The following is a 26,310-nucleotide window of genomic DNA, read 5'->3' as shown; positions in this document are numbered from 1 at the left end:
AATGTTCTTAACTGCTTGCAGACTAAAAAGAAATTCTTCTCGTGGAGTTTTGAATGTCATCATTGTGTTTTATATGTTGTGTTTGTGGGTTGTAGAGCCAATTAAAAGAGAAATTTCAGTTACATACTGTCAGCTTCCTGAGCCTTCTCAGTCCTTGAAATGAGAGATGGTTTGTAATTCTGTCTCTCTCTCTTTCCCACATGCCCTTGATTTAATGTATCTTTCATGATTAACACATCAAAAACCTCTCCTGTATAAGAAAGAATCAATGGTTTCAGAGTAAATAGGGATGGTATGTAGAAGGTTGTAGGATGAATCAAGGCATAAAATTTTAAGCCAGGTAAGACACAGAATGTCATCGGGTAGTGTTGGTGCACATGCCTTTAATCCCGGCCCTTGGGAGGCAGAGACAGGCAGATCCTTGAATTGGAGGCCAGCCTGGTCTACAGAGTGAGTTTCAGGGCAGCCAGGGCTATACAGAGAAACCCTGCCTGGAAAAACAACACAAAGGCATGGAATGCCATCAATGCAAGGGTTTCTTTTCTCCCTTCCTCCCCCCCAAACCCTTTTTCAGGAAACAAACCAAGATTTATTTGCCATAACAACAACAAAACCCAATGAAGTAGAAATGCATAATCAAAGTAATTCCTGTGCATATTTGAAAAGTCAGGGCAAAACTCATCATTTTGTACAATTAATGCCTCTTTGAGTGCCAACACTGTCCCTTGCCTAACGAAGCACACTGCCAGTTTGCAGGGGCCACGAACATGTTTTTCAGTTCGGCTACTACATCCCTCCTAGTGACCCCTGGAATGATAAATTCTGCACGTTTACAAAGAAATGCAGTAAGGTCTCCTTATGATGACTTACTTTGAGTTACAGGTATTTCTGCTTTTTATTCTAAATGTCCAGAAAGGGGATGAAAAGACAAGGTCTTTAAATGAAACAGTTCACACAAAGGTTTTTTTTCTGTTGTTTGTTTTGTTTTATTTTAAAGCTAAACTTGACCTTGACGATTTTAATATAAAAGATGCTGATATCAAGACCTTTATGCTCACAATGTGGGAGGAGTCCACACCTGTGACATCACTTTACAAGTGAGGGTTAAAGATGGGCCCGTCTAGAAAAGGTAGAATTTATGAGTGCTTTGGAACACAAGGCATGGCATTTTGTCCTTATGGAATGAAAATATTAATTTTATATATGCTTTTAATTACAAATGCTGCACATCTCCCCCGAGTCTAGAAGGCCCTGCCTATTTCTTAATTACCAGATCTCAGCGTCTGGTGGAGGCAAGCTTTTCGCCTGTCCCAGTAAAGGGTGAGCACGTTAACGTTCACTTTGTGTGTTCACTTTGTGTGTGTGGACAGAGGGAAGGTGTTAATTCGGATGTTAGGGAACTGTGATGATGCTGTTATTTAAGTCACTTATTTGAGTGTGGGTCTATAAATAAACCCAAGGGGGCTCCTGGGTGTCTCTGTGCTTCTTGAATCCGGTGCCCTGTCTGTCTCATCCTATCCGACAGGTAGAATTGATGCCCCTCTAATCCCTGGAAGTTTGGGGCTAATGAACTAACTGCTGAGCGGCCGCCACGGAGCTTGGTCCCAAACTATACTGTACTTCACACTCGATTTATTCTCCAGATGGCGAGACTGTGCCGCCCCGCCGCGAGGGACCACCCCTTCCACTGGAGTGTAAAAGTGGACGGATGTTGTTTTCTTTTCAGATCTCATCGTTCTTAGCTAGAAACTTGCGAGGATGATTAGTTATTAGCTTTAATGGGTGCCAACTGAACCAACTGCACGCAGATTTTTTTACCTTAATTTCTGAGGCCGCAGGTCTTGGGGATGGTTGATTTATCTGCTTTCTTACGTCACCGGAGCATGTCTCCTCTCCAGGTGACAGGAATCCAGGCTCTGAAATCATAGCACGCCTTGGTTCCTGGCCCAGACACGGTCACACAGTACTGTGGCTTATGCTCAAGGACAGTTTCATTAGCCTCTGGCCCACTGCACCAGATAGCCTGTGGCACGGAATATCGACCAGTTGGTTGCAAGAGCTTTGGGAAGGCTACTTTTCAGAACAGGAAGATTCTGGTCCATCCCGACTTGTCTGAAACCCCGTGTGAAATCTGCAATCAGGCATGGTACAGAACACTCAATGGCAGTAAGTGAACACTTCCAAGATCTAAGGGGACCTTTCATAAAAGGCCTTGATTTCTGTCATTCAGCTTTGAAGTTTGTCAGATCCGAGAGGGCCACGGTTGGTCCAGCCATGAGGACCCAGCAACAAGGCCATTGGCAGTGTGGTCCCTCCTCAGCCTCAGTGAGACCAACTTTCCCCCTTAGCATTCTATCCCTACAAAGCATGCTCCTTTCAAAATCTCTGAAAGCCACTCTCTACACCCCACTGAGGGAGTGTGCCAGGCGCCTTGTAGACCTCTTTAACCTACCTAAAGAAGGAGATGGAAGGAGGAATAGGGCCAGAGGAAAAGGAGAAGTATGGAGGGATGGTGGCGATGAAGGTGAGAGATGGTAGGGAGAAGTCAAACGAACAGAATGTCCTCCTCACAACTGGGTGGACAGATCTAACAGAATACACACCACTAATTGTTCATCGAAGCTGCCTCCCTCGAAACCCAACAGATGGCTTGGGTGTATTTACTAGCACAGTGACATATTTCACCATTAAAATAACAAAAAGAAAAAAAAATCCACACACTTGTTGGTTGGTGTAAATTCAGTAAGGTTGTTGGATATTTTGGGATACGTACCAGAGGGATCCATTCTTCATTGATGTAAATTATAGCAATCAACAGCCTGTTAATAAGGGTGTTGTATGGCAATATACCTCAGATGCCATCCTCTCTCTTTGGAAAGGTACACTGTGATGCCCGGGAAAGAGCTCCGTGTTTATTCCGAGCCAAAAAAGAAGAAGAGAACGCCGAGCACTCGCTGCTCGTTATTGTAACACGCAAAGGACTAATCAGATTATGCCTGGAAACTGGAATTAGGTTCTTCTTTTGCAGCCAATTTCACAAGGATCGAGTCTTACTAAGTCAGCCGGAATGTGCGGAAACCATGGCAATCTGACTTCAGATGAAAATCACAAGCAGGCTTAGAACATGAGCTCTGAACAAGCCGTTCCCTTCAGACCCAAAGGAAATCACCAAACAGCTTAAGGGTCCGGTTCTGTTTGACACCAGAGAAGCAATTTAGGGAGTTGCCAGGGACTCTGCATCATCGACAACACATGTTTGGTAGACATGTTCATTCGGTCCTCCCTTCTTAAAGACGGGGGTGGGGGTGGGGGGTAGGGGGATGAGGAACGTAGACCAGGCTGGCCTAAAACTTGACATCCTCTTCCATCTGCCGCCTGAGCACACCACCATACTCAGCTTGACTGTACAGTAATCTTTCCCTAGATAGTCTAAAATTGCCTTTTATTTTCTCATCCAGTGTTTTGGTGGACCCTCTGCAAGGCTGACTTGGTATTGGGTGAGAATCTAGACGTTGGGAATGTTTGCAAACCCAAACTATCCAGACTTTGTAACTGTCCAGACTGTGCGCAGCAGGACCTGGATTTTAGGTCCTCTGAGGCCGTGGATCTGAAAACAGAGGAGCCCCACTGCTACTAAAGAGAACCTTTGAACCCTGCTGTTGGTCTAAGGCCTATACTTGGTCATCAGCATATTCCCATTAGCCTCTGCAGCAACAGTACACAGAAGTGGCATCTGCTCTGTGAAATAACCAATTTGGGTAGGGGTGGGAACTGGAGAGTCAGCTTAGAGGTTAAGAGCTCATACTTCTCTCGAAGAGGGCTTGCGTTCGAGTCCCCAAATCCTCATCATCAAGGGTGGCTCACGACCACCTGTGACTCCAACTTTTCAGGGCAGTCTGAGGCCTCTCTGAACTATTTGGGCACCTGTGCTTGTGTACACATACTTCCTACAACACACATATACATAGTTAAGGAAGAATCTAGAAAAATTAAGTAATGGCATCATGTAGACACAAATCACTATTGGATGTATCATCTCATGTGCTTTCTTTTTCTTTTGCTTAAATTTGGCCTAATTATTCACAGCCAATACTCCTAAATCAAGTTTGAACAGACACCCTAATCTCATTCTGGGTGCTGTTTCCACATACCCTAATAACTCTAAGCAAGTCTTTCATCACACTGTGTAGCTCAGGCTCCAACCGGAAGCCTTCCTGATTTCCATTCAGAGGTTGACTTGCTTATATCTGGTTTAAGTCAACTGTCATAGGTTGTCTCTTTGACTGGGTTTAGACTTCATGTTGGCTTAAATAGTTCAATTATTTCTTGTTTTAGATAGGCTCTCACTGTGTAACTCTGCTAGCTTGTAACTCACTATGTAGACCAAACTGGCCTCAAACTCAATGATCTGCTTGCCTCTGTCTGCCAAGTGCTAGGGCTAAAGGTGTGTGCTACTACTCAAAGCAAACAATTCATCCTTATCTATGCGTTGGGAAGCCATTTTCTTAGATATGTGTTGCTATCCAAATGGCTGTATATTGTTAGTATTTTTCCCCCAAAGATTTATATAATTTTATTTTATGTGTTTGAATGTTTGCTTGTGTGTGTACGCATCGTGTTTGTGACTAGTGCCCATGGAAGCCAGCAGAAAGTATCACTCCCCTGGACCTGTAGTTACAGACAGTTGTGAGCTGCCATGTGGATGCTAGGAACTAAATCTATGTCTTCTGGAAGAGTAGTGAGTGCTCTTAGTCACTGAGCCATTTTTTTTTAATGCATTCATCGGTAGTTAGATGCTTTAAAGTTTTATTGATGTCGTAAAAATTCTTCCCAAATGAAACTACCTTTGATAAGCGTTCCTTCTGGCAGTGGGAATTTGTTGAGGGCTGTTGGCAAGATGGAGGACTTTATTTCTGAAACTAGAATTGGCCGTAAATAATGGCCCTAAGAGCTTCCTTTCTCTCAACGCCGACCCTCACCTCTCCTTTAGTATGCCCTTTTCATTTGCCCATTCCACAGTCTTCACCTCCAACTCAAAGCTAATGCATAACATATTTGGTCTCATACATTTTTTCGTTGGGATAATTCAAATGTGACTTTTAGGTTTTCATAACTGCAGCGAAGACCATCAAATCAGTCTATTTGTCAGCACTCCATGAAGGGGTTTCTTGGATACTACCGTTTCCATCTGAGTTAGTGGGAGCTTCTCATGAAATACTGAATGCTAGGTTCCTGTGAACCCCTTCTTAATTGAATGCCTGCCAAGAAGCAACTTGATCATTAAAAATAAAAACTATGATTTTTTTTTTTAAAGTGTGATACCTGAGGAGCAGAAGACCTAATGTTTACCTTTCTCCTAATGTGGCTATGCTGGCAGTTGACATTGCCACAATTACAATGACATCTAGTTTCTAAGACTTATTACATAAAGAAATGTGGGGAAAGACTTGGAACCATGCTTAGTGCACCGTTAACGCCCAACCAATGGATTATTTTGCCTCTTCAAATGGAAGGTACACTAATGAGCCAATTACTCTGCCATTCAGAGGTACACCAACCAGTATGCATGAAGGTATACCCTCATTGTGCTGCGGCCGTCTCAAATGATGTGTAGGAATCATTTGCTTCCCTAAGAGTTTGGATGATCCATTTGCAATATCATTTTTGTGGGCAGAAAATGTGTTGCTCTAATCACAGTGTTCGTGAGTGTCTGTCAGAGTTCTGTGACTGTTCATTGGGTTCTCCTTAATACTAAGAATACATTCAGGAGATGCATTTCCCCCCCAATATTTACAGAATGAAGCTCGACTGACAATTGTAAGAACTCTTGAAGATTTTGACCTGGGCCCTACAGAAAAGTGTGTGAGGATCAACTCGGTGTCTAGTGGTCTGGCTGAAGCTGACCTAGAGACAATTCTGCAGTCCCAAGTTCTTCCCTCTAGTGTGATGTTACCAAAGGTGGAAGGTCCTGAAGAAATCCGTTGGGTAAGTCATAGTGTTTTACTGTGCGCTCAAGGCAGGCTAAGGAGTCAGTCACCAGCAGAGGGTCTGGATGCCATTAGTTTAGAAATGCATACACATAGCTCACACAATAGCTCATGGATAGAACAGTTGCTGTCATGTGTCAGGCCCTAGATTCAGTCAGTGTGCCACGAGAAAAGAGAGACAGGAAGAAGAGAAAATGGGGCTAGATGTAGCTCCATTGGGAAGAACTCTTGCCTAGTACACACAAGGCCCTAGTTTGATACCCCAGCATCACGTAAAATTGGGTGTGGAGACAAATGCATATAAGCCCAGCACTCAGGAGATAGAGATAGGAAGATCAGAAATTCAAGGTCACCCTTAACTATATAACAAGTTTGAGACCAGCCTGGGCTGCATGAGATTCTGAGTCACTAACAGAGGAGAGAAGGGATTTGTGAGAATGAGCGGTACTATCAACCATTTCCTTCCCCAAGCATCCAGCATTCCCCAGCATGTTTGCCAGAAGAGCTCTCCTTTGAGAACTCTACTTCTGCTTTCTGATTGGATTTGTGTGCAAAGCAGCTGCCTCTGTAGCCCTCACAAATCAGTCCCTGGACACTAACTTGCCTGAGCATCTGCCCTGCCACTGGAAGCTGGGGTTTGCAATTGGAAGAACCATGACATAGATGGTTCTCCTAGAGCCATCAGAGGCATCAAGGGACTCTAGCTACATGTGAAGCAAAGAGCCCAAAGCAGACAAGGAAAAGGTCACTCCTTAGGGCAACTGGAGGGGGAAACAGGAAGCTTTTAACTCGTGGTTTTAATTAGCTCAGATATTATTTCCTGAACAGCTCTCTGGTTCGCCCCCTTTTTAAATTACTGTCAGGTGTGTTTACGTTTCATGACGGACTTTTCAGCCAATAAAAGCCTGAAATGTAAAGTGGTTGGCATGTCAAATTACTTAAGAAAACTTTGAAATGGGCCCAATTATACTATGATTGTTTTAATTGTGGGATTTGGGGAGTAGGGTATTGAATAGGAAGTTACTATTATTCTCCAAGTCCCTCGAATAAAATGCCATTTTATTATGCCACTTGGAGCAGAATCTTTGGGAGTCACCTGACTGAATGGGTGATGTGGGCAATCAAAGGCCCATCTCATTTTATCTTGTGGGCTGTGGATCTAGCCATAGCAATACCCTGAGTAGCTGTCATACCTGGTAAAATTGCTCACTAAAAAAATAATAACGTATTTATTTTTTATTTCATAAGCATGTTTTGTTCTGCCTGCATGCAGGTCTGCATGAAGGTGTCAGACCCCCTGAAGTTACAGACAGTTGTGAGCTGTCATGTGGGTGCTGGGAATCGAACCCAGATCCCTCTGGAAGAGCAGCCAGTGCTCTTAACCCCTGAGCCATCTCTCCAGCCCCAACTGCTCACTTTTTTTTTAATCCATCTGAATACTCTGTACCTTTACTGGCAATGCATGGGTCACCTGCCACATGTGGGTACTGAGCATTTGAAATGTGGCCTGTGCAAAAACTGAGGTGTGCTTATAATGAGCAAAATGAACACTCGCCAGAGTTTAGACAGTTGATATTCTTTCCAAACGGGGAAAGAAAAATACCCTAATCTTTACATTGATTCCATATTGCGGCGATAATATTTGGGACCTATTAGTTGAATATAAGATAGGGAAACCAATTCCTCTTCTCCACTTTACTCTTTGACTGTAGCTACTAGAAGGCTGGGAATTGTTATACGTGTAGATGCCATGGCATTGGAGCGGTCTCACAAGGCCTGTCTTAGAGGGACTTGTGTTTACTTAGTAAACCAGAGCTCTCACCAAGGTTAGCCTTAGTTACTTAGAGAGACGGGCGTGAAGAGTGTATTAATATCCTGATATACAGGTAAGTATCAAGCCGATGGGAGGACTCTGCGAAGTCCCTCTCCTCCTCGGTTCCTTCGTTAATGCCTATTAACACCAGCATCGCCATTCACTTAAGATGGGGGTGCTCTCCCCAGCCTTGAGCTACAGCTTCCTGTCGATGTACGTGTGGGACACTCCGAAACTGAAATAGGACTTGTAGTTAGCAGAAGTCTTTTGGGGCTGTTTATTTTCCCCTCCGTTTGTATGTATGCATGCGGAGCGGAGCGTAAAACCCCAAGCCTGATGCACAACTGAAAGACGGGGCTGGCTTGTTTTCTTTTGTGTGAGAATCGCCTGCTCGCCTTTTGTCGTTAGTGTGGGCTCTTGTCTGACTGGCATGGCTTATTGGGCTGTAACAAGCGTAACTCTGCCTCTTTTGTCGCGGGACAATTCTCCCACAAATCCCAACAGTGTGCATTCTTCCAACACGCTATTGGGTGTGCACTGGTATTGAAAGAATTGCTGAGCCTTGCTACTTCATCTCCTCCCCAACCTCTTTGTAATCCCCCCCCTTCTTTTCCTCACGCCCCCCTCCCCGGCCCCCTCCACCTCGATGAAATGAACACTTTACCAGGCCGGAAACATTTAATCGTCTCCTTTTGAAAAAAATTAATTGAAACTTCTCCACTAGTTACCTTTTGTGTTAGTACTTAATGCAATTTTTTTTTTTTTTTAAGAAAGAAGGGGATGGGGAGGGGGAGGGGAAGGGCTAGCATATTTAATTTTTAAATGCCCCTATTGGCTATAAAGCTAAAGGCATTAGAGGTTTTGTTCATTAGGAACAGGGGATATCTTGTAAAAGGTTTACCTAGCTGTAAACTTTACGATTTTTTGTAGTTATAATGACTATCACGGAGAACACTACAAGTAGCCTTGGGAGTTTTCTTTCTCTTTTCTTCTTCTTCTTTTTATTTAATGGAAAAATAAAAAAAAAACCGTAGTTGTGTATTCAACACTCAAGCCACCACCAGTATTTCACTACTTGTTCTCAAGTTTAATTGTGGCATAAATTATGTTTTGTTTTCCCGGCGTCTAGTACCATACAGGCTCTGACCCATCCATTCAGCCCCCTCTTCATCCTGGCTGTTGTGGTGGGCTATTCCTTCCCGGAAAGTTACTGAGGAGGTGGTAGTGATGCCCATCTACGGGGGAGGGGCTGCAAGCAAGGGGAGCCATTCTTCATTACTGAAAGCTGTGATTTATTTTAGCCTAATTGTAAAGTTACTGCAAATCGCTCAAAAGCTTTTTTAAAGATCCCAGTGATTAGGTTTTTTTTTTTTTTTTTTGTTTGGGGGGGGGGGGGGTTGGCGCACAGGCAAGGAGGGGCAGGTAAAGGGGAAATAACACCTTTAATCCTGCCTCTGGTAAATAGGCTGCCAGCTTTTAAAATGAGTTTCCTTTCTATTAGCGAGAATATTATGCTAAGCCTTAAGCATTAGTTTTTATGTTGCCATAGCAGCCTTATTCCTGCAGGGTGGCGACCTGTGATGATTACAGTACAAAGCTTATAGGGTCTTGAAACCCCCTTTGAAGATGAAAAGTCTTTGATGGTTTATATTTATGCAAATCTCTTAGATATGATTTACCCAACTGAGACTGAATGGAGAGATGATTAAAATTCCCTTTTCCTTTGATATCCATTAATGGCTGAATATTCCTTAAATTTAAATGGATGTATATGTTTTCAACTTTATTTACAAAAATATCTTTATTATACCTGTGTTTCTTTTCTCTCTTTCTTTTTTTTTTTATCTTCCCGCATCTTATTAGATCTAGATAGACATAATAGATTTACAATTTAGATTGTGTGGCTCCCCCCCTTTTTTGAAACGGGGGTGTGGGGGATCTGCGAGAGCTTTTGTATGTTTCCAGATGATAGATTTTGGAATTTGGGCTACCCCACTGGCTGCACAGAGCTAGCTGTGAACTGGTCTCATGGAAAAAATTGGCAAGCTTTGGTCTTCAAAGAATTAAACTTCCTTTTTAAGGTCTTCCTAGGTAAGCTTTAAAAAAAAATATGAAGAAAATCCTCCGGAACAAAGGGTAATAACACTATAACGAATACTACAGATTCATCATATGTAGGAGGCAGCCGAGCGATTGCACAAGTGTCGGTGTTGGGTTCGAGACAGAACAGAAGGGCAGGTAGAGAGCCCTGCTTTGTTCTGAGAGCCTGCCATTTGCATTTATCGGAGCAGAGAGGGTGAGAGGTGCTGAGTAAATATGTTTTCCAGGGAAGCATTTAAACCTGGGAATCTCTCCTCCCCTCTAACTTGTAGGCCTCAGATTATTTCCTTTGGCAGAAAATGAATTGTAGTGTTTGGGATCTCACTCTGGGGTTTGGGGGTGGGGGTGGGGGGGCTTTGTTACCTCTACTTCCCCCCCCCATTCCTTTGTGTAGATAAAGGAGGCTGGGGTGTTATTACTTCCTCAGGTCAAAGGCTGCAGCCCTGCTCCTACGTCTGCATCTCAGGGGTTGAACTTCTGCTCTCATCACTAATTACCTGTGACACTTACTTCTGATTTTAGTTTTCAGACAAATTCTCATTCCACTTAAAAGGCCGAAAACTTGAACAGCCAATGAATTTAATCCCTTTTGTGGAAACTGCAATGGGTTTGCTCAATTTTAAGGTAAGAAAACCATACGTGGTTATGTAAGCTAGCGTTTTATTTTAATAACCTAGTGAGAACTTCTGGTTTTTTTTTTTTTTTTTGAACGTCTACTTTAAAAAAAAAAAAAAAAAAAACTTTAAGGAAACATTTATAAAACAAAATAAGATATTTAAACCATGACTGTCCAAAAACATTTTCTTGGGTTGTCAATATCTTGGAAGACAAAGAAACCAGCTTTTTAAAAAGGCCTTTCCTGTCTTGAATATCTAAACAAAACATTTATATGTTCCTGGGATATGCATAAATATAAAATCACAGGACAAATATATGCCTTGAATTATCACGTGGGTAGGGTAAATGTACATGGAAATTTTACTTTGTCACCTTTATGAATTAAATTTGAGTTGTTTCTTTCCTACAATTTGTCTTTCCATCCTCAAGCGTCCCCGGGCTCTCTGTGGTACTATTATCTGTAATCCCTAGCAGATAAGATTATTGTTTATAGTTCACATACGTAAATAATTTATAATCTCTTGTTTGAGTCTGTCATGATTCAGACAAAGTGTTTTCTAACACGCGTTTAAGAAGATGAACCGAGCCAATCCTCGGCCACCGTGTGGCTGCATTAAACTACCTGCCTTGTCAGATTCACAGCCACTGGCCCATTGTCCCACTGCCCCCCACACCCAGGTTTGTTATTCCATTTCCCAGAATGTGTCCCCCATCCCACCTGACCTTTGAATGACTGTCTAGCACACCCTGTACCCTCTTCTCAGACTTTCTAGTCCGTGGTGTTTTTGCATTTAATTTTCCTCCACTCCAGAGGGCACGAGGGAAAAAAAAAATCACCAAAAAAAGTTAGCTGAGCTGAGATGGAGAGCACACAAGCAAGTGCTCAGGTGAGGCTTTACAGACCTGGAGGACTTTGGGTCCCAGTGCAAAGGTTTTTTTTTTTTTTTTTTGGGGGGGGCTGCTTCAAGCCTGTCTCGTGACCAACTCCTTTATTCAGATAACCACAGAGCCGCTACCCCGGAACGCAAACCTGAGCTGGGGTCAGGTACAGGGAGTGGTTTAATTTTTAGATCACTTTTTTTTGTTATTCTGTCATGTGTTTAGGAGCTCCCACAATGCCTGAAGTTAATCCACAGCAACCCACCCACACAAATAAATGTTAGCACATTACAGCCCCAAGGCTCTGAGTTCCGTCTACGGCAAACACTACTCGTCTTTACTTCCGTTTGGACATGTCAGAGTTGCTTTGTTCGAAAGCCCTGGGTGACTCATGGCCGTTCATGTCCCCTCTCAAGCTGCAGGTTTGCACTGCCTGACTTTAAGCCTGAAACCATTTTTAGTTGACCTTAACGCAGATAAATCCAATTAGTTTGATTTAAAAAAAAATCTGCTCTCCTCTCCTGTGGCTTTATGTTTATTACTTAAAGTCTTTTAAGACAAAACAAATTCTGGATTACTTACAATAGACGCTAAGAAAGTTCACCCAAAGTTATCTAGAAAATTGGGTGGGCTCTAATTTGAGCATTCTAGCTGTATAATAAATAGCGGCGGCTGTATTAATGTAAACAGCAGGCCAAGCAAATGTGTATGAGGTACTTATCTGGAGGACATTAAGTGCTTTGGGGAAGGGCTCAGTGTGTGTCAGCCAAAGTGTGTTCGCATCCGATCTTTCCTAGCACGGATTCCCTGGCTCCCAGCCTCTGAGACTCCTCTGTTCTGCTCTTTTCCAGGCAGTGTGTGAAGAAACAGTGAGGATTGGGCCTCAAGTGGGTCTGTTCCTAGATGCAGTCGTTTTTGGAGGAGAAGATTTCCGAGCCAGCATAGGTGTCAAAAATCTCTGTGTCTTCCCCAGCCCCGCCCGCCCCTGCGTGCATGTGTGTGTGTGTGTGTGTGTGTGTGTGTGTGTGTGTGTGAGATTTTTTTGTCTTTGCCCCCTCACAAAGGGACATTTACATAACAATGCATATTTCCCAGCCCTGACCATGGCTTTTCATGACAACTAACTGACCACCACTTCCTGATAATTTAGGGCTCCATTTCCTGCTCCCAGAGTCCTGCATTGTTACTTCTGCTCATTTATAAAATAACTAATAAAAGCCCCTTGCAGCCTCAGGCTTGCTTAAGGACATATAGAGGTCTTCTTGGCATCTGCTAACATGTTACATAAACAGCCTGACGCTGGCTTAAATATTGGTCCTCACGTCAGTCCAGGGCCTGGTCCTCCTTAAGAAAGCATTACAGTGATATCTTGTTGGCCTCAGTGGAGTGTCTTCACGTTAAATGTAGTAAGCAAGTTTTTTTTTTTAAAGGTAGATTATAAGTTTGCCTTAGCATGTATTTCAGAACATTTGTTGTTACATATTTACTGGCCCTGCTGATGCCCACTGGTGTGTTTCCTCCCCTGGGCCCTGTACTCAGTCCTATCTGGATGTTTCTATGGTTAGAGGCTGTCTTCAGACTCACGTTTCAGGGGTCTGGGGACACTTTTCCTACTACTGTAGCCCAAGTTTAAGCAGTGACTCAGTCCCTTCCTTCAGGGTGAAGAAGAAAATTTTTATTTTTATACAAGTCTTCTCAGGAGACTTTAATGCATCCCACAGCTAATGTGTGTGCTACAGAAGGCATAGAGGTACTTTCTGCCTCTCCCAAAATGAGAGTCTCATTCCTCAAGTGCTCCGACCAAACCCCGGAGTATGGGCTCAGGACACCTTTGAGGACAGATGTAACAAGACAGCACATGGCACTTCCAGGAAGTGAACCATTTCCCCCCAAGCCCCCTGCACACTTTGTTGTGGTTCTGTCTTTGGACTGACACTCTCCAAGTGATAACACAAAGGAAGAAAACCAGGCCACTGTGTATGACCCCACATACATCTCCTGACACGGAGGAGGGGCCTTTAGCTGATGCATGTACGAGCGGTTACATTTGAAAATATGCCAGTTCACTAGACACATGTGCTATTCAACATTTCTTCCCCATATACCAGCCTTCCTGTACAGCTGAATAATTGCTTTCCTGGGGTACAGTTCCCAGGAAGGCATGCATGTCTTCCTAACCTGGTTTCTATAGTAGGTGTCTGAGTTTGGTTGCCAAGGTTATAGCAACACTTCCCTGTGCATATCACACTTACAGGCGCAACAAGCAATAAGAACACCCAAGACATCCTCTACGCCCGACAGAAAATTGTCGTCATAGCGAAGGCCTTTGGCCTACAAGCCATAGATCTTGTATACATTGACTTCCGGGATGGAGATGGACTTCTCAAACAGTCAAGAGAAGCCGCCGCTATGGGCTTCACTGGTACGATTCCTAGTGCTGTCTTAAAAAGTGTGTACATTAGCAGGTACCCCTGAAAAAAAGATGTCTACTCACCCCATGAGCTGTAACACCTGACAGCTGCACAGAGCAGAAGGCAAATGGCTGTTACCTGGGTTGTTGGGTGTTTCTCTTTCTTCTTCCCCTCTCTCTCTCTCTCTCTCTCTTTTGTCTTTGCAACTTACAAAACATGGCACTTGTTTGAATTTTTCTTTGTAATTGTTAGTTCTTTTTCTTTCCTGTCTTATTAAGTATTTCTGTATAGTTTGAGCTGACCCCAGACAAGGGATGAAGTTATCATGGGAGGGCTGCAGAGTAAATAACTATCAGAATTTAGCCTGATAGAATATAAAGAGATGTTACTAAAATAGTTGACATATTAACTTTTAATTGATGATATTGCCCGTGATTTAAGTTTTACCCATAACTATTTTTTTTTTAATTATTTGGCAACCTCATGCACCCCCTTCCTCCTTTGTCTCCTGATAGCCGACACCTATGGTACTGGCTGGCACTGGGTCCGTGAGTCCCTCACAGGCCGGTACGGGGTGCAGGCAGGCAGTTGACAGTCATCGATGTGCTCATCACTCCTGTCCCCATGAGTCCCGGGAACAACTGAAAGTCATGTTTTGCAGCAGAGCTCTGTCTTTTGAAATCCCTAATAGAATCTTACGCATAAATAACTCCGTGCAGTTATATACTAATGTGAACGCGAGTGTGCTCTCTCTCTGTCTCACACACACATGCACGCACCCATGCACGCACGCACGCACACACACGCACGCACGCACGCACACACGGAGGGACTATTGTTTATCCTTTTGGTCTAAGATTGATAGCTATAAATATACTCAGCAAGGAGGAGGAGGAAAGGTAGGCAGGCAGGCAGGAAGGAAGGAAGGAAGGAAGGAAAGGAGGAAGGGAGGGGAGGAGGGAGGAAGGAAAGAAAGAAAGGAAGGATGTTATCCCTTTTTTAAAAAAAAAAAAATATTTTGCTACTATACCTAGTCAGAATTTAGCCGAAAGCCTCATAAAATGCCTTGGAAAGGAAAGGGTTTATTAGCAGAGGATGACTTATCCTGAAGCAAAATGGAAAGACTTAAAACAATAGTACAGTTATCTCAGAATGACATAACCCTGATATCTGTTTTTGTATATAGCAGAACACTAAAATAAACCTGAACGCCTAATGTTTTAACCTTGCAAACATATGATCCACGCATAGAAATGTTGCATAGTGATTTGAACTATTAGTAACTTCTCCTTATATTTCATAGGGACTGAGAGAGAAAGGAATCCCCCTATTATTCAGCGCATGGGACATGCCTGTCCTTGGCCTCCTTCAGTGGCCAGTTAGGATGTGACCCAAATGGGAAAGTTGGAAGGAAAGGAAAAAAAAAAAAAAAAAAAAAAAAACCTCCACGAAATCTATCTAATGTTAAACCTATCTAACTCTGATGTTGTTGGCCTATAGCCAGGTAGCCAGGTTGCTCTGAAGTGGGAACTAATTCAACAGGACAGAGCTCCCCGGCCTCGGCCACCAGGCCTTTATGTTCTTGGGCTGATGTTTTTTCCAGCTTCCTCTGGGGCTTAAAGGCTTCTCAAGATACAGAACTGAATTCAATTGGTCCCCAGTTCAATTCCAAAAGACAAGCTATTTCAAATCCGGTTTAAATGTCTAGACTGTGCCCAGCTCAGCACGAAGAACTTTCGGACCTGGCACTATTGTCTCTGCCCAATGGGGAACATTGGATCACAGGAAGGTGGAGGCCAGGGTGCGGGGAGGCGCGGAGGGCACGGTGCCCATTGTGCGTCCAAGTGACAGAACCTGTAAGCGGGGCCACACGCCACACACACTTACTGATTTTGAGAGAAAGGGTCTTTATTGTCACAACTATATTGCTACACACTAATAAAGAGCGCATTTCTTAAGCACATGCTCTCATTGAACACTTCATGCTATTCATTATCTTGGGGTACTAGTTTTTGGAATTTAATTGTGATATCTTAAGCCTTGCATAAGAAAGGGAGAAAACAAAAACAACCAGAAGATGAAAGAGAGTGAGGAGAGGAGGCAAAATATTGTCACCAACTGTACAACACTTGTCTGAAGCAGGTGGCCAAAGGACTTAAAAATCAGTGAAAGTGTTGTGTTACTTATAATGCTGGTAAAGACTAGGTTGTCTATACAATAATTTTAATGTCTATATACATATGTTTAGCCTTACTTTATGAGAATATAACAAGATTAGACCATTTCCTCCCCTCCAAAAATAAGTTATCATCACACAAAACAGTGGGCTATGGTTGGTTTTTTTTTTTTTTTTTTTGGCCATCATTACTGCATGGGACCCCCACTCATATTAACTGATCTAAAATCAATCCGTTAATCCGTTGACTGTATCAAGCCATTAACTTTAGGATTTTTCTCTTTTTTTTTTAAATAATAAAAAGACATCAAAAGTAAAACTCGGGAGAAAGGTTTTCCCACTGCCTTAGCCATTTACTACATCACTACATGCTTCGAGGAGGCACGATTATAAATATGAGAAGCAATATAGGTTTTCTTTTCTTTCTTTTTTTTCCTTTTTCCGCAGTCTTTTATGGAAGACATAAATGACACCATCATGCAGTTACCTAAAAGACTTGACAGGTATTGATTTAAAGCAAGATATATCAAGTGGTCCTGTAAAAAGGATCTCACGGTCATAAATTTTAATGCCGTCCAATTTTGCACCCTCTTGGTAACTTGTCAATAATAAGCCTTCTGGATAAAATATTTGTTCCGTTTCCACACGGCAGTCATTGGAATGTGTACAGTGATAAAAGAGCCCTTGGCATGAGAGTGTACACAGGTTTAAGAAACCCAACATACATCTTAACAGTGGCCTATTACTAAAGTATGGGCACTTCAGAGCTGTTGGGAGATTTCACAAGAATCTAGCTAGCTAGTTATGTTTGCTGCTGACATTACAGTGCCTGTACCAGAAGTTTCCGTGAAATCTGCCTTTTCGCACAGCAGTGTAAATTATGTACATAAATTATAAAACCCAGGGCTGACAATTAGGAAATGCCTACTGGGCACTGACAAGCTTTTTAAATAATAAATATTATTACAACTATTAAATTAATTAAATGTGGAATCAATACCTACTATTTGAAAAGAGTTCACATTTGTGGCTCCTATTATTTGTCTCCAAAAATTAGTGTTCAAATAGTTTCAAGTGCTTTTATTTATATGGATTCCTAACATTTTCCTATTACACTGACAGGCAGGAACGAAACGATAATACAGTATGTTTCAACTATGCCAGGACCAAAACAAAAAAATATTATCTAGTCACCTAAACTTCTTTTCTTGAAACACTACCAAAAAAAAAGAAATTCCCCGTTTTACTATTTTTACAAACACCATTTCTTTATCTGTTCAACAGAAGGATAGTAACAGGAACTGGTGTTTTCTAAAACATCTGAGCGGTAATTTGTAGTGGTTAAATATTGAAACAACTGTTTCAAAAGCAAATTAATGTAGCAACAAATGCAGTTAACAGCCATTAAGTGTACATCAACTATAAAGAGGCAATTTACGTTCATAACTTTATCTTGTAATGCAATGTAATCTCATCATTGTGACATTAAATTATATTGCATTTTATTAATGACCTGATTAAATACCATACTTCCCTGATTGTTCAATTGAGGTTTCGTTTTTCATTTTTTTTTTAACAGTGTTATAATTGTACAGAATCCTTTGAGGCCTGTGTATAGAAGATGCTTTTATTTAAAATCCTTAAACTTCATAAAGAATCAAAGATCTTTTTTTAAGGCATTTCTGCATAGATACGATTTCTTGTAATTTGAAGACAAACCAACTCTCAAACTGTTAAGAAAAAAGGGAAGATCAGAATACATTTTTGGATAGATAAATTTCCTGTAATCTTTTTATTTTAAAAAAATTTAAACAAAATAATCTAGATGACCCAGTACTCAAATCCGCCTTTTATTTTACAACTGTACACATATTTTCATTGAAATACATATGTTAAAAATGACATGCTCAAAAAGAAAATTAAGTACACAATCGTAATGTAGTATTTGGTATTAATATGGTCATAACATCTGTGATGAGCTTAACAATTGACATGTTGTTGGTATAAGAACTATAGGAAGAAACACAATTTTCCCAAACCAAGTAGCTTACACAATTAGAGAGAATTCTCACCTAAATTCATTCTACCTTTAACTCAAAATAATGGATAATTTATAGGTATCCTCTAGTTAAATGCCCAGGCAAAGTAGTTATCCAACAAGCTGCATCGTCCAGCCACCTGTAACCAAAAATGAGGCATTTTCTCCTCTGAAGTGGCCCTGCCATAAATCTAGAGTGCAGTTACTGCTGTACTTGTATTTGTTCTTATGTGGTTTTTGTGAAAAGCCTGTCTGGTTGTGGGTTGTATTTTGTACCGTTTCCTTCTTCAACACCTACTCTGTGAGGCATCCAGGGATGTCCCAAGCTGGGTGCACTTGGTGTGTGTGTGTGTGTGCGTGCTGTCTGTCCCCCACACCAGCCTCCAATGCAGCTCCTCTCCTTGCAGGTAAACAGGTGATCCACCCCAACCAGATCGCTGTGGTACAAGAGCAGTTTACTCCGACCCTGGAAAAAATTCAGTGGGCTGAAGAACTGATTGCCGCCTTCGCAGAGCACCAGCGACTGGGGAAGGTAAATGTTTTGTAAATGCCTCATTGATGCAGGAGTTTAATGCTATGAGCAAAATAATACCCTTTGAATTGCTTAAGGAAAGAAAACTCGTTGCTTCTACCAGAAGAAAAGGGGGAATGTGGGATGAAAATAACATTTATCACTCAGAAAATCCCTGAAGGTAGATGCCCATCCCTTTCCCTAAATAGCTTACTAATCTGTCCTGTAAGCTGTGTTGGCAGCCTTAAAAAAGTAAGTTTTGTTAGCTCCTCCCGTGTGGTCTTCGAAGCAGCAGTTGTGTGAAAATAATTTCACATCAAAGTGAGAGAGCATCGTAACGAAATAAGCACAGTTTGACCACATGGTTCTTGTAGAGAAAAGAAATAAATTTCAAGTTATTTTAATGGGGGGGGGATAGGGGAAAAAAAAGTATTAGTGTCTCCTCTGGTTTAGTCATTTAGGAGTGGGAGGATGTAGATGGATTTGTACCGATTTCTGGACCTGAGATTTGGAAAGAATGGAAGGCAAATTAACACCGAGTACGGTTGTTCTAATTTAGTGCTTCATTGAGCCTGGCGTTTCCCGCTCTGTGGGTTTCTGCTATGTAAATATTGCGGTGGTAATGCACAATCTGTCTCCACTTTGTGCCAGTAACACTTAAATTAGGTGTCGCCTGAAGGAAGATTTTATGTTACTTGCAGCATTGTCAGTTAATTATCTTAAAGGTTATTTGCAATAATACCGTTTGCCTCTTTTTCAAAGGGATGGGGGGTGGAGGGTTGCATTTATAAATCTATCCTAGAGATAATCTTCTACTTCAGCCCATGCCTTCCGTAAGGAGCGGAGTAGTCACGCCTCCCATACAGAATTACTTAGCAAAGAGAGAATGCTGAAAGATTAATAAGGTCCTAAACATTAAATACTCACGCTTGTGAAAATATATAAATACGTAAAAGACAGCAGAGAAGAAGGGAAAGCTGGTTTTTCAATGGTGGGCCTGTGACAGTCATGTGTGCCCAAGTGTCCTTTGCACATCCCCTGGTACCAAGGACACCTGAAAATCTCAAGGCTTGTACAAGTGGGTAACAATATTAAGTAGGTCGTTCCCTGTAGATATCTGCCATGAACAGGCATATCCCCACACACCCAACCCCATACACACATTTGTACAGATTCACACTTAATATACAAAGCCAGAAGACCTACAGAGGAACGATCCCATTTGGACATCACACCAATTTTGTGATAAATTACATTCCCCTATCCCCATCCCCATCCCCACTTCATTTCATGTCAAGGGTGGCCATCAAAAATATTCTCCATTTCACAGAAAAAAATATTTTAAGTTGGCATTGTATTTTATGTCTGTTTATATATGGAGCTTGCCTGCAAATAAACATTATTTACATAGAAAGAAAAGATGTTTACTTTCACTGACACAAACAAACAACTCCATCCATTTGTCACGCACACCTGCATGCACACGCGCGCTCGCGCACTCACACACACACACACACACACACACACATTGACACACCTTATGCTAGCTGACAGTGTGCAAGCGATAACCATTTATTGAAACAGGAAACTGAGGCAGCCTGTGTTCCCTTAAGATGGCAGACAAGGTCCGGTGTGGGCTGGTTCTGCCTCGATGAACCAGGCACGCCATTGTCACTGATACCTGGTCTTGCAACCAGATGGGAAATGTTATCCTCCATTTTACCAGCTCCCAAACAAAAGTCAGACCAGAAACACACCTTTCCTGCCATTTAGGCTCTCGAATGAAGACTACAATCCCCCCTCTTCCATTATATCTTGAAAATATTATTCCTTGGGGAAAATTGCCCAAGACTTTGGTAATGGCGATGGAAATGTTAAGTTCTGAGCTTTTTTTCTTTTTCATTCTCCAAATAAGAAGTGGCGCTCTTGTCGGGGTATAATTGGGGCATAAGCTTTCACAACAGTGTGGCAGGCCAGCTTTTCTTAACACAGAACCATAGAAATTGGAGCAGAAGGGCATTACCTATTAGGTCATTTCTTCCCTGTCCACTTTGTGGAGGTTTGTTTCCTACAGCAAATAGCCCTGGCGCTTTTTTTTTTGTCCAGCGTGGGTTAAATGACTGAAGTAATGGAGCTTCCAGTAGGGACATATGGTTATTTTATCCAGTTAGCACGATTCTTTCCCTGTGCCTACAAAAAAAGGCTGGTCACAAACACTGGGGCGGCAGGTAGGTGCCTCTGGATCTTGGTGGGGTCTTGCGGTTTAAATAGCGTGGTCTCTTTTGGCAGAGATCTTGTATAAATAAGAGCTCAATCATAGGAAGTATCACCTGCAACAAACATCTAATCTGTCTGAGTTCAAATGTGTGCTATTTATGAAAAATACGAACCCCCGGATGTCTTGTCCAAAGCACAGATGACTACCAAGGACGGGAAATGGATGGCTTGCATCCTGGTGAGGTGCTCATGAATCTCCCTGAGGCCTTGTCCCTCTCATCTGATGAAAATTTCATTTAATTAATTCCTTTAAGTAGAAACGGTCCAAGAAGGCAATGTGAAATAGCCTTGCCTTTTCTCCCACCCCTTGTCTTCAATTATGTCCTTTCTGCTTGGAGGCCGAAGCGTGGCTGAAGTTGGCAGTTAATATTGGGCCATTTATGTTTCCTAAAGTGATATACTATAATAGTGAAAGTCCTAGTTTTTTTCCTGTCTCTAACTGACAACAATCATGGGCAGGTGAGTTGTTGGGGCTCAGGCTTTGAAAACTCAGGGTTCTTTTCTGTTAGAAGTTCCATGGACATTAAGTCTAATGCATCCAGAACGTGGGGAAGACAATGTACCTCAAAAAAATAATGACACCGAGCCCACCTAGTCTGTTAGTATTTGACAGGTATGTTGACAGAGCCCTCCTGATAAATAACAGAAGCAATGGGCTGAAATTTGGAACCTTAGCTTGTTTTTCTCTTATTAAAATCTGTTAGAAAAAGCTTATTCAGCATAAGCTCTATTCCAGTTCTAGTTCCTAGGAAGTAAAATATTTGTAATGTAATTGACATCCTTTGCAAAGTGCTCACCCACTTTTACTAACTGGTCAGACTCCATCATGTACACCATAAGTTCTGGCTTGGTAAAATATCTAAGCTGGAATAAATCACTTTTCACATGGTTTGCTTTAAATGTATAAAGGATTTTCTTTAAGATTATTTGCTTATCTCTCTCTCTCTATATATATATATATATGTATGTATGTATGTATGTATTCAATCATTTTTTTCATAGTGGCAATTTTTCTCCATTCAGAACTGGATTTAGTGTTGGTTTAATGAAGAAACATGACTTTCTTTCTTTTTTCAATCCACTAAGAATTTTATATAATGTAAAACTTTCATAATTATAATGGAAGCTTCTCAAGTCATTAGTTATTGCTGGGATTAACAGAAACTGTTAATTACACAGAATTAAGTGCCTATAACATATGTATTAATACAATACATAAAAGCATATTTGACCCTGCGGCTTTTTTCCATCCGTATTATGATGTTGCTACTAAGTCTTTCTTCTCCATGATTGCTTATTAGGCAAAAATGGCAATAGGAAATAGCTCATTCCCCTTTTTAAAAAATGATAACTAATCAAAGGAAACTTCTTTCAACTTGTGAAAATATGGAATGCTTCTGGAATTTGCATGTCATTGTGGTGCAAGAGGGCAATGTTAATCTCCTCTGTATCTTTACAATTTTAGTATGTGTACTGCCAGAGCACATACACTAAAAATCAAAGGAAATCTTAACATAGAGTGTGAAAAAGTGTGGCGATCTAGCAAATATATGCATGGCATTTACGATGATTTTGGGGGGTCCTTTGTTAGAATAGACATAGCCTTGCAGTATTTGGCTGCAAACCTGAGTTTTATTCAGTTTTCTAGGCAATCCCCCTTTAATCCCATCATTGCCCGTTTGGAAGGATTTTTTTTTTTTTTTTTTTTTTTTGGTCAAACATTTTTAGCAGTTTTCATTCATTACAGAGTCACAAGCTGACTAAGTGCCAAGGGAGGGGAAACTTTCGTTCAAGATCTAGGTCCCATTAACAATTATAAAGGTCAAAGGCAAGGTCAGTAGTGACGTAAGGAGTAAATATCACACGTAACTGGGACGTTCCTGTTTCACTCATGAAGGAGCAATAGCGAAGGCTAACGAGCTGACATTCATAAACACTTCCTGTGTGGAGTGTCAACTATAAGAAATCTCTTATTAAAGCAGAAAGGAGAAGTTGGTTTCTTTCCATCTCAAAAGTCGCCAGCTATACTAAATCGTCCCCTTCCAACTACGGAAAGCAAGTGATTTTGTAGGTATCACAGCTCTGCACCTTTATGCTTCCAAATGTGGACCTTTACAAAAGAAATACCGTTCGATCCAGATGGCTCTCCCGAAGGCTCCCCGAGAGAACTCGGGAGAAATCTCTCCAGCCAAAAATACTCTTCCTTCTTGTTCAAGTGCCAGAAAACCTACTGTCTCTTTCACACAGATCAAATAAACCATCTAAAGATTTGCTTGTTGACTTTGTCAGATGAAAGAATTGAGCCACTAATAGGTAACAGTGTAGCCCTTTCCCCGCCCTGCCCACCCATCCCACAGCCTTTCCCTTCTATTTCTGAACAACAATCCGACAAGTACCCAGTGAAATCTGGGTGGAAAGGAAAGACGGGCAGAAACAGACTTTGTGATGCTTGGTAACTGCTTTTTCCCTGTATGTCCCTTTGTGTTCATTTAGCGTTTTCAGAGCTATATGCTATAATATTGACTCCAAAATGTCCAGCCCTTAGGAAATCTTGAGTGTGCCAATGGTAACTTCATGACAAATTCGATACACGCTGAGTGGCAATTAAAAAAAAAGAAAGAAAAAAAAAAAAAAAAAAAGGAAAAGCATTTAAAACCTGGACGTGGAATTCCTGTGCTGCTCTTAAAGAAGCCTTGTTTTTAGAGACAAATGGCCAGTCCTGCATTAAGGGATAAGGTTTTTGTTTTGTTTCTTTTGGTTTTCATATTAATTTTTTCATAGGTTGTCTGGTAACTCTTTAAATTACTGGCTTCATCTTTCGTATGATTCATTAAAGCCAGTTCTTAAAGGTAGTATAATCAAAACAGCTTTACTCTGTAGTTATATTTTTTTCCCTGTATCTGAAAGCTTTTTAAAATATCATATAGTCAGACCTGAAACCCCAAAAAAAATGTTTATAAATCATTCACATCCAAGGTGGTTATAAATCTGTGACCACCATTCTTAAATAGAAGAGTACAGATATTTCTGCTGGGTAACAATGAATACTCACACAAATGACAGATCTGGTGTGTGTGCGTGGGTGTATACCTGTGTGGGGGGTATTGTACTGGTGTGCTCACTAGTGTGCAGAGGTCAGAGGTTAGTCTTTCATCCTACATCTTAGTTTTTAAGAGGTGTTTTGTCACTAAGCCTGCATTTGCCCTTTTGCTATACTAGCCAGCCAGCAGACACCCCCCCACACACACACACACCTGCCTCCCCACCACATACACACCAGGGTCCTCCCAGCGCCATCTCCCCAGAACTGGGGATATACACATGCACCACAGCACCCAGCTTTTACATGGGTGCTAGGGATCTGGATTCAGTTAAGATCTCCTAAGCTCCCAGATAGAATCATGATTCCCGTTTTAATCAAAATGTGAATGCTAGTTCAGATTTATATGCAGACAAGCATCTTCTGATCTTTTTTCTTTCTTTTAATTATTTATATTTTAATATAATTTTTAAAATTTTTTTTTAAAATTATTTATATGCACCAAAAGAGAGCATCAGGTCCCGTTATAGAGTCACCAAGTGGGAGTGGGTGCTGGAAATTGAACTCAGATCCTCTGGAAGACCAGCTAGTACTCTTAACCACTGAGCCGTCTCTCCAGCCTATGTCTTCTGCTCTTGAGCAAGAGCCAAACAAGGAAGGAAGAAAAGAACTCCAGGTTCACCCTGCCCTCCCTGTTATCAAATCCCACATAGCTCCGCCCCTTTCTTCCCAATCCTATTTTGATCTTGTTCATCCACCCTGGCCCAGTAGGGTTTTTGATTGGTTCAGATCACTCTAAACCCAAACCCCACTCCACAGGCTCGAGGTAGAAGGGAGAGGGTCAGAGTAAGGCTGGAAAAGCCCGTGTTACCCAGAGCTGAGTTTCATCCCTCGAATGGTACACTCCCAGCAAGGAGACGCGCGGGGGTGGGAGGGGGCAGGAAGGATTGTTTTGCCCTGTTTTTCCCTTTGAGGCTCTAGGTCTGTAGATTTGTCTGTGTGGTCTTCGCCCTTCCCCTCATCCCCTTTCCCTGGCTTTCTCCTTTGTTTTTTTTCCCTCCTACTTCATGTCTCACACCTCTATCTGCACCCGCCCCCCATCACCACCACCATAGTTATCTCCTCTCCCTTAACTGACTAGAGAAGTGTGAGGAATCCTTTATACTGCTGGTGCTTTTAAGGCTTATTTTTCATTATGTGTGTGACGGGTGGCGAGGGCAGTGCCTGCGGAGGTTAGAGCTGTCAGGTTCTCTGGAGCTGGAGTTATAGGTACTTTGTGAGCCGCCCGGTGTGGATGCTGAAAGCCAAACTTGGTCCTCTTCAAGAGCACTTAAGAGGTCTTAGCTGGTGTGCCATCTCTCCAGCCCTGATTTTTGGTGTCCTATGGTGGAACTTTGTCTTTCTTGTTTACATTAAAAGCTAGCAAATTTAATATATGTCAAGGGCTAGAGAGATGGCTCAGCCGTTAAAGGCTAGGCTCACAACCAAAAGTGTGTAAATAATAAGAATAATAATAAGTCAAGCATTTATAGAATTCTCTATTTTTTCCACTTTGGTCGTACTTGATGGGAAAAACATGGGCAGTCTTACTACCATCCTAGAGAACAAAGATTTCTGTCTGCTACCTCCATGTCTCCCCGTAGCCAGCTAGACAGAAATGGACGCTTAAAGCACACTTAGGAAACACTATTGAACCAACTTCTTACAAATTATTTATCAGTGCTGAAAATAACTTGCTGGGTTTTTGTTTTTGCTTTTGAGACGGGGGTTTTCTGCATTTCCCTGTCTGACCTAGAAACTCAGGATGGCTTCAAACTAAAATGAACCTCTGATTATAGGTGTGAGCCACCATGGCCCGCTGTTAACAGTATCCATGATATTGACTTCTCTCGGCCTTCTAGAAAAATTAAGACTATGTCCCCATCTGTTGTGCTAAAAAAAAAAAGTACTAGTGTTCTAATAATCTTAAATTAATTTTAGTTCATGTTAGCCCATTTATATCTACTTAAAAAAATAATCCTAGGAGCTTAGCATCATTGATCTTAGTGTACTTTGGGGTAATGTGGCATTTACTGTCTGGGATTTCCATCGGCAATGTGGCTTTTGTTTGACATGAAGTGTTATTTGGTTGATTGAGGATAACCCTGAATTCTGGTCCTGCCTCCACCTCCAGAGTGCTGCATTACAGGGGTTTCCAGCGCCCCTAGAATAGAACCCCAGTTCACCTCAGCTCTCCTGCTCATTTGCCTTCCAACCTGGCGCCTTCCAAAGCCACCTCCGGGAATTGTTGCTTCTCCTCTGACTTCTAACCCTTTCAGTGAAGTCCTGAGTTGGTCTTGGCAAGGATGACACGTAGGTTTTTGTTTTGTTTTCTGTGTAGAGTGAGAACTAAGTGATTTTATGATTTTTCTTTACAAAATTAATGTGAGCACCGTTCATCCATTCATCCTCTGTCTGTTC

The 26,310-nt window shown here is 41.8% G+C and overlaps 1 protein-coding gene and 1 non-coding gene across 2 annotated transcripts in view; one reads left to right on the top strand and one right to left on the bottom strand.

Annotated features, from left to right (window-relative positions):
* Clybl (citramalyl-CoA lyase) overlaps window positions 1-26,310 on the top strand; it is a 197,973-nt gene that overhangs the window by 163,980 nt on the left and 7,683 nt on the right. Inside the window, exons 3-7 of the mRNA XM_051195198.1 lie at window positions 5,797-5,985; window positions 10,423-10,524; window positions 12,249-12,342; window positions 13,652-13,819; window positions 18,430-18,554. Coding sequence (XP_051051155.1) covers window positions 5,797-5,985; window positions 10,423-10,524; window positions 12,249-12,342; window positions 13,652-13,819; window positions 18,430-18,554 — 678 coding nt within the window. The remainder of the gene's footprint in view (window positions 1-5,796; window positions 5,986-10,422; window positions 10,525-12,248; window positions 12,343-13,651; window positions 13,820-18,429; window positions 18,555-26,310) is intronic.
* Window positions 22,191-22,295, bottom strand: LOC127230539 (U6 spliceosomal RNA). The gene has a single exon (XR_007835188.1). It is a non-coding gene; the product is annotated as a U6 spliceosomal RNA (small nuclear RNA).

This window comes from Phodopus roborovskii, unplaced genomic scaffold (genome assembly GCF_943737965.1).
Source record: "Phodopus roborovskii unplaced genomic scaffold, PHOROB, whole genome shotgun sequence".
Lineage (NCBI taxonomy): Eukaryota > Metazoa > Chordata > Mammalia > Rodentia > Cricetidae > Phodopus > Phodopus roborovskii.
This window is presented reverse-complemented; position numbering and strand designations above follow the sequence as displayed.